The sequence below is a fragment of the Argiope bruennichi genome, chromosome 3 (genome assembly GCF_947563725.1).
Source record: "Argiope bruennichi chromosome 3, qqArgBrue1.1, whole genome shotgun sequence".
In the NCBI taxonomy this organism is placed as follows: domain Eukaryota; kingdom Metazoa; phylum Arthropoda; class Arachnida; order Araneae; family Araneidae; genus Argiope; species Argiope bruennichi.
The window spans coordinates 66528851-66544514 of NC_079153.1; the positions used below are offsets into that span (position 1 = coordinate 66528851).

A 15664-nucleotide genomic window follows, 5' to 3' on the forward strand; every position below is an offset into this window, starting at 1 on the left:
GTAATAAAACATGCTTTCGTCATATTAATTGATAAGCAATAGTAATAAAGCATAGCCTGAATATCATTTTTTTATTAAACTTAAAACCTGTTTTTATTTATAGATCGAAAAACGAAACGCTATCATCAGTTCTGATAGCTGAATGTTTGCATTTAAAAACTCAGGAAAGAAATTCATCCATAAAAAAATTCACATATTTTTCCATTGTAAATTGTAGCTGAAAACGCAGGGGGAAAAAATGTTCGATTTCCATCATTTCTAATCCGAAAACAGAACATTTTAAAACAACCGAGGTGATTTTTTTCCCTCTGAAGGAGTTAAGGAGGAAACACAAGCGCAGTGGACCTCAACACGAACAGTGTTGATTTTCTCAGTGCAATTCTTCTCCTTTTTCGAGCAGGAAAGGAAAAGTTTTCTCTACTTTTCTCTGCATTACTTCTCTCTTTTTTTCTCTGCTCCCTCTTTCTTTCGTATTCAACTCCCCAGTCCAGCCCTCCCGCCTTCAGACGTGTGAAAAAGCGATTAATCTTTCTGTCGTTTGGAGTTTTTCCGCTTGTTATTCGCCAAAAGTTTCCTTCTAGTAAGAGAAAATACACAAAGAAATATATATCTAGATTGGTGAAGGAAAAAAAAAATAGTAAAGAAATCCCAATGAGAAAAAGAAGTATAGGTCAATGGAGAGCGAAAAAATATATCCTTTAAAGGGATCCAAAGATGGTAGTTATATCTATCTGTGTGATCGTATCAATTCCTAATCTTTTTTTTTTATCTGGAGATTGATTCATTCGTTTCTGAAATAAGTGCGGAACGATTTAATGCCCGTTAAGAGTCAGAGAAAAATGTTCTTAGTAAGTGAAATCTCCAATATATTTGAGAAAAAAAAAGTACTTTTATATTTTATTGGTAGCGATTAAGGAACTATTTCGGTTCATTAAATATAAAAAAAAACGATATGAATAGCAGGAAACAGTTATTGGAAGCATTTTTTTTTTAAGAATTTCGCAATTATCTTTCAAATAATTTTAAAACGAAAAACAAAATGAAATATTTAGAATTTAATTCTTTTTTCAATTTCACGTTTCACATTCAAAGACCTACTCTCTATATGTAAGAAATTTCCAGAAAAATATACATTTTCACAGTTACTAATAATAAATAAAATCACAATTATTCAAGAAACAGTGTGAGGTAGCAATTACGGATAAGTCGATTCCAGGATAATCCGTAAAATTACTGAAAAACAAAATAATTCAACAGGAAAACTCTTTTGAAACATTTCTATTTACAGTTTGAGGCCAATGCAAACAAATGATTTAATAAACAGTGAGTTTTATTTTACTTATAAGTTTGTTCATTTATCTTTTTTTAGAAAAAAAAATCAATCTTTTGTTTCGGTTTCTTGAATGTTAAAAATCTCTTTTTTTTTTACTTTCTGGTATACAATGTATACAAAGTATTAAAAACGTCAAATAAAAAAAATCGAACTCGTGATTTTGACGAATCTTTACATTTCAAACCACCCCGAGACTGAAAAACACATTTTTGATGTATAATTTTTATACCAGATTTGTAGATTTCTGACAAAAGCACACACAAAATAAATGCTTATGTGTGGGACTATGAAAATTAAAATCTGGGCACTCGCAACGTTTATGACCCTATCATATATCGAAAAATTTTATACAGGGGGAGGAGTTGGGGAAGAGCATCTTGAATAGGGCATATAGGGGAAAGTTTGAGGTAGATATATCTTGCTGGTGAATTAGAAACATTTCTTAGATTAACGCAAAATTATGAAACTTGAAGAATACTTCGATGTTAAATGCAGCCTTACTTTGCTATAAGCATTTTCATGCTGAACATTATTTTCCTAATTCTTCAAAAGAGAATTTTAATCTTATTATTTAAAAATTAAGGGAACTAAGTTTTAAATTAAATATTTTCTGTAAAAGAAATTTTAATGTAATTAATGTTACAAACAGCAATGAAACTAGACTGAATGAATAACTTTATTTAATCAAAAATTAATTGAAAGGAAATTTTTGAAACTTTACAAATAATATTTATGGTTGTTCATTAGATGCTAAGAGTTTTACGAAGAAAACAGTGGTGTACATTTTCCACAAATAAATAATCGAATCAAAGTTTATAACTCTAGAAATCACATTATTTTAAACTTTTCTATTTGTTAATTCGAACCAAGTGTGTCAAGACTTCATGCTGTCCATTTATACTTTGAGACAATAGGAGCATCCAAAGCTTTTATTATATATTTTAAAGAAAAACCCAAGAGCTTTATACCAAAGACGAATTATTTAAGATTATATATATATAACACCATATTACGGGGTAAGAATGAAAGTAAAGCTGTATAAGCAAATTCAATGTCAACTAAATGTTCTCAAAACAATAATCTAAGACTAGAGAACTTGTCAGTAATATAGGTGTGTGTGTGTGTGTGTGTGTGTGTGTGTGTGTGTGTGTGTGTGTGTGTGTGTGTGTGTGTGTGTGTGTGTGTGTGTGTGTGCGTGTGTGCGGTGTGTGCGTGTGCGGTGTGTGTGTGCGTGCGTGCTTACGAAAAGAATATTGTCTACAAAAATACATGCGGAGTTCTTACTTGAGGTGTACAATACTCACCAATTTAATGAGAGAGAAAAAAATATTGTCCATAATACAATGGAGCATATACCTGCGGTGCTTAGCAGGAAAAAGCTAATGAATAAAATTTTATCTACAACAATTCACACTTCATGAAGCACATAATACGAAGATATGTTTTTATTAATGTAAGATGGCTTTTTTAACACAGTAATTTTACAAATTAAAAACAAAGTTGCCTTTTCTTTTTACATCACAAAAAGATAAAAACAAAACGCTTGCTAAATTTGATGAATAAGAAACAGTCTCTCTCTTTCATATTCAAATAAATTTATATTTTATTATTATTGAGGTTATGGTAAATACTTTATTATGATTACATTTTTGAGAGGAGTTTTTGGCAAAAGTTTAGCGACCGAGAACCACGGAATCACAAATGTGTCATACGCAAGTCAAAAGTTGCCACAGAGCCAAAATCTTCATTGAGATTAGGCCATTTTTTAAAGTCAAATATGATAAAGGGACGAATAAATAAAACCATGTCTCTTCCACAATTTGCCTTCAAAAACACTGGTGATAACGGACGAAATATTTACATTTTAACTTGGGCGCTACCTATTATCGCTATACTGCTGATTCTTGGGCATATGGAGTAGGTCCATTTAATCACAAAATACCTTTACCTCCACAGCACAATATTACTTTATGGCAGGAAGCATTACTTTCTATAGCACGATATATACATATGTTACAAACTTTAAAATTCAAAATTAAGCAAATTCTTATTTTAAGATGTTCTTGTCTTTAAAAACAATAAAAAATTAAAAAACAAGAGAATTAGCTATAAATGTATGAGCTTAGTTAAAAAATGCTCAAGAGAAAAATAATTTAGTTTGGAAGAAGAGTTTTTAATTTTGTATAAAAAAAATTTTTGTTTGAAAGAAGAGTTTATATATATATATATATATATATATATATATATATATATATATATATATATATATATAAAGAATTGAATACTCTAATGTTTTGCCTATGGTTATAAAAATAGCGAAACTCTACTTATTCATAGAATTGATTATTATCGTTACATATGGCGCAAAAATTCATTTTAAGAGAAAATCTTTGCTTGAGACACAATTGATTTAGCTATCTATCATCATCATAAAGCAGTGTTGGCAAAATATAATTTCGACGATTACTTTCCACTTAATAAAATAAAATTTCGTTGGCAGAAAAAAAAAAAAAGGTTATTCAATCCAACCAAAATCAATTCACGACACAGTAGAATCGACTTGACATTCTTTCATCTTCTCCAGAACTGAACCCAATTCATTCCGATAATCACTGATCGAGAGAAGTAGTCCTAAGATCTAAAGAAAGAAATACTGTTTAAAAGAAAGAGGGGAGGGGAAAAAAAGAAGTTATAGATGGGCAACCACTTCCTCGAACTGGATTTCTTCCTCCCCCCAACGTTTTTTCGTCTGCCACGTACTACAAGACAGATGGACCTTTAAGCGATTGGCAAATATCTGACTTGGCCCCCAGTTGGAACTCAAACTCGATGGTCAAGAGAACTGTCGATGATGGATGGGGGGTCTGACAGACGTTGGGGAGGGTAGGAGGCGAAACATTATACGCATTAAATAACTATAGAGGATAAGGTATTAAAATGATGAAGGGAAAGCTTTTATAAGGGAACCAGTGGGAATCATGGGAAATGGAGGCGGAATGATGCAGTGGAGTTGATGAATTAGCTCCATAGTGAATTGAATTCGAGACTCATTCTTTCCAGTGGTTTTTCTTGCTGTGTGAGTGCAGATAAAACGCTAGATAAACGCACAGTAAATAGTTTGGTTATTCTAGGGGATTTAATCAAATGCTTTCTATAAAATTGATGGATTTTTCGGTTATTGATATGTATTTTTTATATACATTCTCTTCAGATTCGTTATTGATACATGTTCCATTTTTCTGAATTCGAAAGTCGATTGCCCTCAGCAATTTACAAAGTTACTTTTTTATCTTTCTTTTTATTGCTTCCTTCTTTGTGTTAAGCATTTGAGAAGAAACTCTCCAGTTTCTAAAGTGCATTTTATAGCACAAATTTTAAATTACAGACACTATAGTTGTCAGATATATAATTTCAGAATATATTCAGTGATTATTTTTCCGAAAATTTTTAACTAGAGTTTTTTATAGTTTTGATGTTTTATTTACTGAATATCAGAGATTTTTTTTTTAATTTAAAAATATTGTTGGAATTAGAAATAGCACAAGTGAATAATTGGGCACTCAGTATAAGTTCTGAAATGAGCAAACAAATGCATTTCAATCAAGATTAACATTATATTATATTCAATCTAACTAAACAGAAATTATTTTACCTTGCCAATTCAGTGCATTTTTGCTTTGTTGATTACTAAAATCTGCTCACATTATAAATTAGCATAGCTATCAAAATGAACTTTAAAATGATAACAGTAAGTTAGCACGAAGAACTAAAAAAAAACAGATAAGCAGCTGATTATAATATAATGCATTATCATCAAATACTTAAGTATTTCTTCATTCTTAGAACATTAAACTAACTGCATTTCCAATCAATCATGACAGAATACAACTTCATATTAAAAAAGATATTTCCAAGATTAAAATTTAAAACATGCGCAGTAAAAAAAGGAATTCGCCAAAGAAAGAAATTTTATGAAATCTCACGAAACAAATCAATACTTTTAAATGATTACAACAAATTATTTTCTTTTCTGAATAACCTTTCAAAGCAAGGTTGCTAATATACACGAAACAAATCAATACTTTTAAATTATTAAAACAAATTATTTTCATTTCTGAATAAACTTCTAAAGCAATGTAAGGGAGAAATAAATTTATTTCATACTGGTATATTAGTAACGAATATATAATTCAAATTTCTCATTACATGTTGAATTTTAAACCGCATTTCCAATCACTGATAAGAACATGTTTATTTATCTCGGGAAAAAAAAATCTGCATGCAAAAAAAAAAAAGCTTTATTAACAGAACTTGATGAAAATAAAAAAAAGATTTAAAAAAAAAGATTATTTTGCATTCACAAGAAAATTTAAAGAATCCCACGAAGCAAATCAAGATCTCATAGCCATTTCTTCTCCAACAAAAGATTCGAAATAACGGTTCTTTAAATAGTTGTCAGTCGCACATGTCGTGACAGATGATAGAAATGCGAATTTTATTTTTTAAAAAAAGGAAAGCAATCAAAACGATGCAAAAAAAGAAACATAAATAATAAAGGATTAAGAAAATTTCGAAATATTCTTTAGATTACAAACGACGTTACAGGTGAATAGATAATACGTTGAAATAAATGGAAGAACAGAACATGAAGTGAAGGGATGAGGGGATGTAACAAATAATAACGGTCCACGAAAAAAATTTCAGGGGAAAGGGGAAAAAAATTCAAAGCCACACAAAACCCCCAGAAATATAAATCTTACAATACCAGTTCGATGTTCACAGGAGGTGGTCCTATATACGTCACTAGCTTTCATTTATTCACATCCAATCCATAAGTTCTGAAAGGGGTTTCATTTATTCTGCGAAAACGATGACAATGCAAGCAGCGGGGGTAAAAACGGAACCGAAACTAATGAAGAATTGCAAGCGCCGTACAAAAAAAGAATGGTTTTTCGGAATCGGCATATGATATATACCAAGCATCGGCAGTAGGAAAGATGGTTCAGTAACTGCAGCAAAATTGTCAAAACGAAAAACGAATTAATCGAAGAACCATTTATAACAACTTATTGCGGAAGATTTTTTTTTTCTTTTTTACTAATGAGCTGAGCTTTTTTTATCGTTTGGTTCTTCGGTTTGGGTTTATTTATCTGTTTTGCATTTCTAGAAACAATAGATGTATGCGAAAACAAAAAAAGAATGAAAGAGAAATAAATGGTCTCCATTGAAAATAGAAATATGTATTTTGAGATAAATTAACTTCAGAAATTGATGATTCTTTCGGATATTTCGAAAAGCATTTCCTATTTTATTTATAACGGTTTCTTTTCTTAACAACAGTTTTGTTTTGAGAGAATGAACTTTAATTTTATAATGTAAAGTAACATTTTTCAAGACCGCTTAATCAGCACTTATAAGTAAAGTCCTTTTGTATAAAAATATGTAGACGCCAAATCTAATTATCAGAAGTTGTTCACAATAATCTAAATACAACTAACACTTTAATTAGTGTAAAATAAATGGTGATATAACATTATTTCTTTTTTATATATTCGTCATTATGCTATTGGAAATATTTAAAAAAAATTACTCTAAATTACTTCCATAGAATTCAGCCAGATGCTTTAAGGAATATATGTATTTTAGGAAATTTAAATGCAATCAAAAATTCAAAATCAATGCAATAAAATTAGTTTTAAACCGATGTTATGAAGTTACTTTTAAAAATAATATCAAATATAACTGAATTAGATGGGTAAATTATTTTTTTTTAAATTTAAAATTGCTTGATTCTATATTTGATACCCAAAAGTGCAAACTATAAAGTTGCAATCAGTTTCATAAAGTTTAAATTCTATAACTAAACAATAAAATTGTTTAATTCTAAATTTCAAAATTTATTTTCATCTAATTAATTCAATTCTTTCACTTCGATAAAGAAATAAATTTCTCTAGGATTTTAGACTATCAGCCATTTCTGCCATTATTGATGCATTCATTGTTTTTGTGTAATTTAATATCAGTACCAACCATTAGAGCTTTCTAAATGGGGTATATACATGGGGTATAAATATATATAGAATTTAATGACAAAAATTCATGTTTTAATTCATTAAATAAGTTAAATTAAAATCTTGACAGAATTAAAATTTATTAAACATAGAATCAGATGGAATACATAAAACTTTTTTTTATTAATTATTTATCATGATTAAACATTTTGGCATTTAATTATAAATGTACTATAGTTAAAAGTGGAATTATAATTTAATGCAGTTAAATCAACAAATTTATACAAACAATTAATATACTTGATAGAATGCATCTATTGCCTATATTCTTCAGTAACAGAATACTAACATCTCTTACGTTAAACTTAATGCGCCACTCTTAATAACTACACTAATAACGCTATTAATTCGTTTAAGGAATGAAACCTTTAGTCAATTTTGATTTGCAATTCCTTTAACATTGATATAATCTTTCACACTAAGCTTTAATAGAGAAATTTTTAATTTTAAATCATAATTTAATAGTTTATTTGATACAATAAATTCTAATAAAATACTGCTTATATCCAGCAACATTTTACTTTGGTGAATCAAATAAAATCTTTGTCATGTGAATTCCTAAACGTAGCTAGTTCCAAAAAAATTCAGTTGTGAGTCAATCTAATTAAATTCAATAAGTTAAATAATATGCCTTCGATTATTAAAAATGAAACTTGCCCATTCCAGCTTCTATTCTTTTTTTAAAAAAAATCAATTCATAAGAAATTGCACTTACTTCTTGTCCTTTGTTCTTCAAGCAGTTGTTTTTCAAGAGTCTCTCGCAATTCTCTTTCTCGAAGAACTTCCATTTTGAGCTCAGCTACATAAACAAGTAAACACAATTATTATTTCATTTTATTTCTTAAAACAAAAATCAGAATAATACAAATGGAATCAAATCAGTCCATTTTTTTTTTCAAATTATAATACTTAATTGAAACTTGCCAACTCCAAATAATGATTGAATCATAATAAACCGAACCTCAAAAATAAATTTATTATTCAATGAAATCAGTCAACCTTATCATGTGTCCGTGAGTAACATAAAAGCTGCAGACGATTTTCTCCCCTTCTTTTTATCCTAACCATAACTCCTCCCTCAACTTGCGTGACTGAATCTAAAATTAAAATGGCTATCAAAGACAGAAACAAAGGGCTGTCACACAAAATACGCTCATTCATCACATTTCATTCAGAATCCCCTCCTTCTGTGGTTTTCACCTGAATACGATATAGACACTGAATAACTCAGTTAAAAGAATGAAGGGGAATGAATCACTTCTCATTCTTTTGTTTCTATTGGTTGAAAAGAGATAATTTACTCGCTTATGGGACACAGCTATAAGGATGTGGCACACTGATTAAAAATTTGATTTTAAAGGATATTAGTTTCAGTGAGGACACGAAACAAATGTACAAAGAAATGAATTTAGTAAATATATGAACAATTTATTAATTAACTTATTATAAAGTTTATTTGTGTGTATTTGCTTTTCTATAAAATGATGAAGATCAGATTTTTGAAACATAAAAATGTAATATGTTATAAAGAATAAGCAGTAAAAAAATTAGCATTCCGAAATTCTTGAACGATTAAAAGAATATTACAAAATAAGACTTATTTACTGCATTTATTTATTTCTAAAGATTATGCGATATTTTTTTACTAAGATTGTCTGAAAAATTTGAAATTATGAGGAAATAACCAGGCAGGATATTATTTTTTTAAAAATTATTTTATCCAGGCATATTGAAATTTCATTTCACATTCTTCTTAAATTTTATATCAAAAATGTGTTCTTCAAAAACATTATGTTCTTATAAGAAAATTTAATGTTTAATAAATTTTCATCTAATTTATTTAGAAATTTATTGATGTATCATTGGCGTTCCACTCGGGAAAAAATTGGAATTCGTATCCATTTTTATAATTTTGACAGTTGAAACAAATATTTCGAGGTACGTTTTGTTTACTTTATTTTTTTTATCGAAGTTCAAGATTTTTCTGAAAATTGATACTATGCTGCAGAGGAAGGGAAAATATAATAAGAATCTTTTAAATTTCCTTGTATTGAAGAATAAAGTAACACTAATTACAAAGAAATGTTGAAAGCTCATATATGTATGATAATTGGAATGTATATATGCATAAGATATTCAATCCAATCATCATACATTTAATCAATAGGAAACTCATAAAAGTGAGATAATTAATTAAAACTATGGTGCCTTCGACAAATTTTCTTTCTATTTATCAATACAAAAATAGTTAATATAAGTAACTAGACAAAAGAAATTCATGCACCATATTGCTGTTAAAGCAAAATATGACAGCTGCATTATTCGTTCAGTCTTATTTCTAATAGATAATTTTAATTTCTTTGGTGTGAAGATTGTTTTCAAATTAGAAATGGAAACAGAGAAGTCGTATGCAATTCTCCATTTCCCTCAGTAGTGATAGTAAATTATTTCTTGTTTTGAAATTTAATTAAAGATATGTACAGATTATTAAACAATAATTAATAAATATCGCACTGTGTTTTCTGTTAACCGAAACTGATTTATGTAACAATTTCTGTTTATTAAATTATTCTTGAAATCTGATTTAAGGTAGCAAATGAATCATTCCACAGATGTAATTTCTAAAACCTGACATTGTTAATTATGAATGAATAAAGAAGAACACAAAAAAGTAAAATATTCTTCCTTCCCCAATTTAATTAAATTAATAGCTTCAAAGAATATTTTACATTCCTCCTTTCCTGAAAGAAATTGGAATTCGTATTCTTGTAGTAAACGAAAAAGAACTAACTGTGCCAAATTCAATAAAAGAAAGAAAAAAAACTTTTGTTAAATAAAAATTTATCTTTATATCTTCTTCAACCATTTAAAAGGGGAAAATAAAATAAGAAAGAAAACGAATTAAAAAGTAACGGAACCCACCTGTAACAGTTAGAAAAGTTCAGAAAGCGGTTGTCGTATTGCTAAAACGATTAAGATCCCATTTCGCTTAAACGCTCTCTTCCTTCTCTTTAAACGGTTTGAAAAGTGCTCCTTCAAACACAGAACAAACCGCAAAAGCGACAGTCTCAATTTGATTTCTGTTTCTACCTTTCTATTTCCACTCCGTATTCGTTTGCCATTCGTTCACTCCCTTCAACTCTCCCCTCCATGATGCTTTCCCCCTCCTCTCCGGACACGTGATTAATGACGCAGCCACGAGCTCCTCTCCTGATTTGCCAGTCAATCGGTTTTCGCTTTCTTCTTCTCCCGCCGCTCCGTAAAAGAGAGAGCGAAAGAGATAAATGTTTACACAAACCGAAAGGCAGCTTTTATACGCCCCGAGTGGCAACAAGTGGGTTGTCATTTCATTTCTCTTTTTCTCTTTGCCTTTGTGTCGTCTGTTATTCCGATTTCAATTGCTGTGTGGGATTTTCATTTTAGTTGTTGCTGTTTTTATTTCAGATTTATTTTTCTTTTTATTTTGCTTCTCTAGCTTTTATACTCTCTCGAGACTATTTTTCTCTGATGTTATTTTGCCGTGCCTGCTTTTCTACTGTTTTATTGCTAAGCCATATTCGGCAATGGAGTCGTAAGCGGATCTGGAGGGGAAGATGATTGTTATTTTTATTTTGCTTTTTTGAAGGTCAACAAAGCGTATCATAACAGGTGCTGCCTTTTAGTTTTATTTCTTAATATGTCTATATATTTGTTTCTCGGTATGCTAGGTTCTTTTTAAGCTTGCAATTTTTTGAAGTGATTTTTTTTAAGCACTCAAGAGGGAGGTGGGTTTTTCAGTCGAGCATAAATTTATTTTTATTATTCTTACTTTCTTTCTTTTTAGTTAAAAGTTATTGTAGCATTCAATTGCCGCGGCTCTTTTTTTTATGGTTAATCAAAGAAAAAGGAAGCGCATATTATTTATGATATTAAAAGACTTTTATTGTATCTTTTAGAAATACAGTGATGCTCGGAACATTATATTTTGCATTTTTCATTTTATTAAATGAGCTATCAAGAAATAAAAATCTTTCAGAAAAGTAAAATTTTATCATTATCATTTTTTTTTGTTTGAAATTTTGTTTAAGGGGAAATGAAGCAACATGTTTGCACGAAAAATTAATATTCTTTTAATAGTAATATAGTATATTTGTTTAATAGGATTATATTAATTAATATTCATATATTTTACTTTAAAAATTCAAAAATCGTACTTATTTTTAATTCCGCTATCAAGATAAATTTTCTTTGGTTTAAAAATAGGGAATTACTTTTTGAATTTTGATTTTTGTAAGACAGTTTGGCATTTTACTATGAGAATATTTAATTGTATTTTAATTTAAGATTTATTGCTCATGATATTTCCTTATATGATAGGAATAAATATTTTTAAACAATATAAAAAAATGGGATTCTGTTCGGATGAAATGCAAAAAAAAATTGGACATTTAATACAAACTTGAAAGATAAACATAGATTTATTTTATGCGATTAATTGCTTAATTTTATTTCTATAAATATTCACGTAATGAGCATTTTGAATAGTTTTCATTATTACACGTTATTTACATGTTTCTTCTATTTAATTTCTATCTTTCTTAAATCCATTTACTTAATTATCTATTTCGTAAATTCTGTCAGGAACAGATGAAAACTGAAGGCGAAATATACAATCTTACTGATGAAGTGTCTGGACCTTTAGAGAAATAATGGCAAATGTTATACCTATCAAACGCAATTTTCAAATTTATATTCATTTTTAAAAAATAACAGATTTTTAAAGAATGTCTATAATAAAAGTAGGAAAGAATTACGATGATTTTCTTTGGGATATTTTTTTTACTTTTTATGTCTTTGTTTTAATTTTTTAAAGAAATTTTACATTCTTAAAAATATACTAAATATTAAATTCTTATGGAATAAAATACACCATCTTATTTTACTAAATATTTAGATTTCCGTCGAAGCCATCTTTAAAAAAAATTCCTATTTAAAATATACACACTATCCTTGAAACGTAATTAGATTTCCAACTCTCATGGTGTTAATTTCTTTCTCAATGTAACTTTGGGTCTATGTTGGATATGAAAGATTTTATTGGTACTATTTCTTGCAATATTAGAAAATTACCGAACTATATTACAAGACCATACCGAATTTAAGTCATCATGCATGATAAATTACAGATTGGCAGACACTCAACCTTTTGACTGATTTAGTCAAAATTTGATAGTAATCTAATTTTTAAATTCTCAATCTATGTATCAAATTTTATCTACTTAACTTTTTGCATTTCGTAGTTATCGAGTTCATTATATATATAGTATATATATATGTGTGTGTGTGTGTGCGTGCGCGCGCGCGCGCGTGTGTGTGTGTGTAATGATATAAACGTATAATTATAATCCTAATTATTTTTCCCAATTTTTATCTTAATTTAGCCCATATTAACATAATTCTAAAATGTTCTCTTATTTCCTGACCCATTCCTGATTCCCACTTTTTATTTAATTGATTCCACACGCGCTCTATAAAACTGTTAGTTTCAGCATTTTCTCCGTCTCCGAGTGAAAGGATAAAAATCTTTAATGCTTACAGCATTCTTTTTAAGATACCTAAATTTTCCTTTTCTTAAGACTACATGTGTCAAAGAAATCACTATCAAAATCTCATTGTAAAATCACCGAAGGGAAAATTTCGGTCGCTTCTGCTCTTGTATCGCGATGTAGACTAACGTATTTTTGTACCTAAATTATGCCTTCCGCGGTGAAAATAATTTTAAAAGTTTCTTATATTCGGCCACGCAACTGTTAAAATATACTTACCAAAGTTATGTTAAGACAAATACATGTTTTACTAACTTAGAGAGGGCTGAAAGATAGAGATTCGTCAAACTATAGAGTTCTCATTTTTTGATTATTGCAATGTTTTGTCTACATGTCATATATTAAAAAGTAAAAATGAAATAGTAAAGCCGAAATTCATATTCTGTTTAATGAGCTGAAACTCAAAGAATTCTAATACATCTAACACACACACACACACACACATATATATATATATATATATATATATATATAAGCACATAATTTTTTAAGCACATAAGAGACTTTCGATTTTTTGACGTCGTTTTATTTCTTCTTGGAGGAGCACGCATTATGTACAAGCAGAAGCGACGAGCACACTCAAAAAACAGAACGACAAAGAAAGAAATGAGGAAAAAGCTCTTGAATATTTTATCCCTAGTTTTATATTACATGAAATATTGATAGGGAAAATATCTCCATAGTGCTTTATACAATGCGATTTCGATACGGGTTTTCGTTACACGCGCCGACGAGGCAAGGGAAACACAGAAATCTTTTTAAAAAAATTTGTCACGTCAGCGGTATTTTGTCCTGTCACTCGGAGTGTGGGAAAATGAGGCTTTTAGCCGATTCAGCAATTTTACAAAGCTACTCTTGAATTAATTAAGTAGAGAAAGTGGAATTGGATCAAAAATTAAGAGAATGAAATTACTATGGGCTAAATTAAGATAAAGCTTTGGAAATTAATTTGAATTAAATTAAGAGTTTAAAATATCACTATATATATATATATTGCACGATCCATATTCATCTAAGATATTACGAATTCTGTTCCGTGCTTAATCTGTCTTTTGTGATTTTCTCCCAATTAAATTCTCCCAGAAACAGGAGTAGAGAAAATGGCTCTATGTAGACACAAAAACTGCTAGACATCAAAACATTCTTTCAAGTTTCATAACTATATCAAAGGGATGCAACCACCAAGTCTATCCCATACTATTTCATTCGATTTCGTATTTATTCCACAATTCTCCATCTCCACCTGTTCAGTAAAAGCATTTCCGTGTTTATTCCGAGCAATATCCCCCCAGTCGCTCATAAGAATCCATCTGTCCGCTCATGAATTTTTACGCTTCCTGGATGTAATAGCATCCGTTAATGCTCATAGTCAACGTAATTCACTGTACGTTTTGGTTTTCAGTCCTTTCTTTTGCCTAGCTTTTTTCCTTTATGCTTGCAATAATAATAAGAAGTAATAAGGAAGCTTCCCGGCCCGAGGCATTTGGTTAATTTAGAGGGTCTTAATTTCTGATTTCCAACCTTTTTATCCGTGTAATAAAACAGAAAATTTGGAAAACGTACCACTCAGAAGAAGGATTTTTTTTTTAATTTTGCTCAGTATACCTTGAATACTAATGAGAACTAAATGGAAAAGTATATGGATATTTTTAAAGCAAATATTGCATTAAAAATAAACAAACATGCGATGTGTCTTTCTATAATTTAAGGTTACTTTTAAAAAGCTATATTCAGAACGGATTTCGTATACCATAAACGTGCAACCACTTAAGATATTTTTTATAATGTAAGTTAACAGATATATTCAATTTTAATAATGGATACAGAGAATTTAATAAGCATATTATAATCCATGTGAATCTTAGAATTAAATCTAGAAAAGTGAAAATTAATGAAATGTTTTCAGTTGAATATTTATAAAAATTATTATAAATTTATTATAAAAAGGTTTGTAAAAAAATTAATTACGCAATAAGATGATGATAAAAAACGGTTATATTAAGCATTTGTTTTTTTAATCATAACAGAAAACTTTATCGTAACAGAAAACTTTTAAAAAACGAAAGGTAAGAAAGGATAAAGGAATAAAAGCCAGCATTCATTTTACAATTTAAAAAGAAATTTTAATTTTTTATGCGTATGCTCTAATGAATACTAGATATATCAAAGGGGTAAAATTCTAGCAAACTTAATCTTTTTTTATCAATTGACGAAATAATTTTAAATTGAACATTTAAAATTTATAATGAGTATTTCAAATTTATAATAAATATTATATATTAGAGCTTAATAGAACTGGCTATTATGTTCTAACAGTTATATTAGAAAATAATTATGTTCCAAATGAGTCATATTATCCAAATGTTCCCTAATAGTTATATTATGTTCTCTATGAGTCCAAATTATGTTCTTATTTTATCATCATAACAAAATAAATTTACTCAGTTAAAAAATACTTTCTAAACTTTAAAAAAAATTCAAAAAAATTTAATTATAATTAATATGTTATTTGCAGCTATGCCGTTTTTAGTAATTTTTTTTCTTGACTAATTTTCAAAACTAAATTTACTAATGTTTAAAAAAATGATTAATCAAGGATTTAGAATTGTTCTGCTTTTTAAAATAAAATGCTATTTTATATCATAAGCTAGAACATTCATTCTGGTTTAACATTC

General features: G+C 28.6%; 1 protein-coding gene across 2 annotated transcripts in view; it reads right to left on the reverse strand.

The window, feature by feature from the left end:
* The window catches only part of LOC129963732 (dachshund homolog 1-like), a 238170-nt gene that overhangs the window by 40917 nt on the left and 181589 nt on the right, over positions 1-15664 (reverse strand). For both annotated transcript variants that reach the window (XM_056078259.1, XM_056078258.1), the window contains one exon: positions 8120-8203. In XM_056078259.1, the coding sequence (XP_055934234.1) occupies positions 8120-8203 (84 nt within the window). The remainder of the gene's footprint in view (positions 1-8119; positions 8204-15664) is intronic.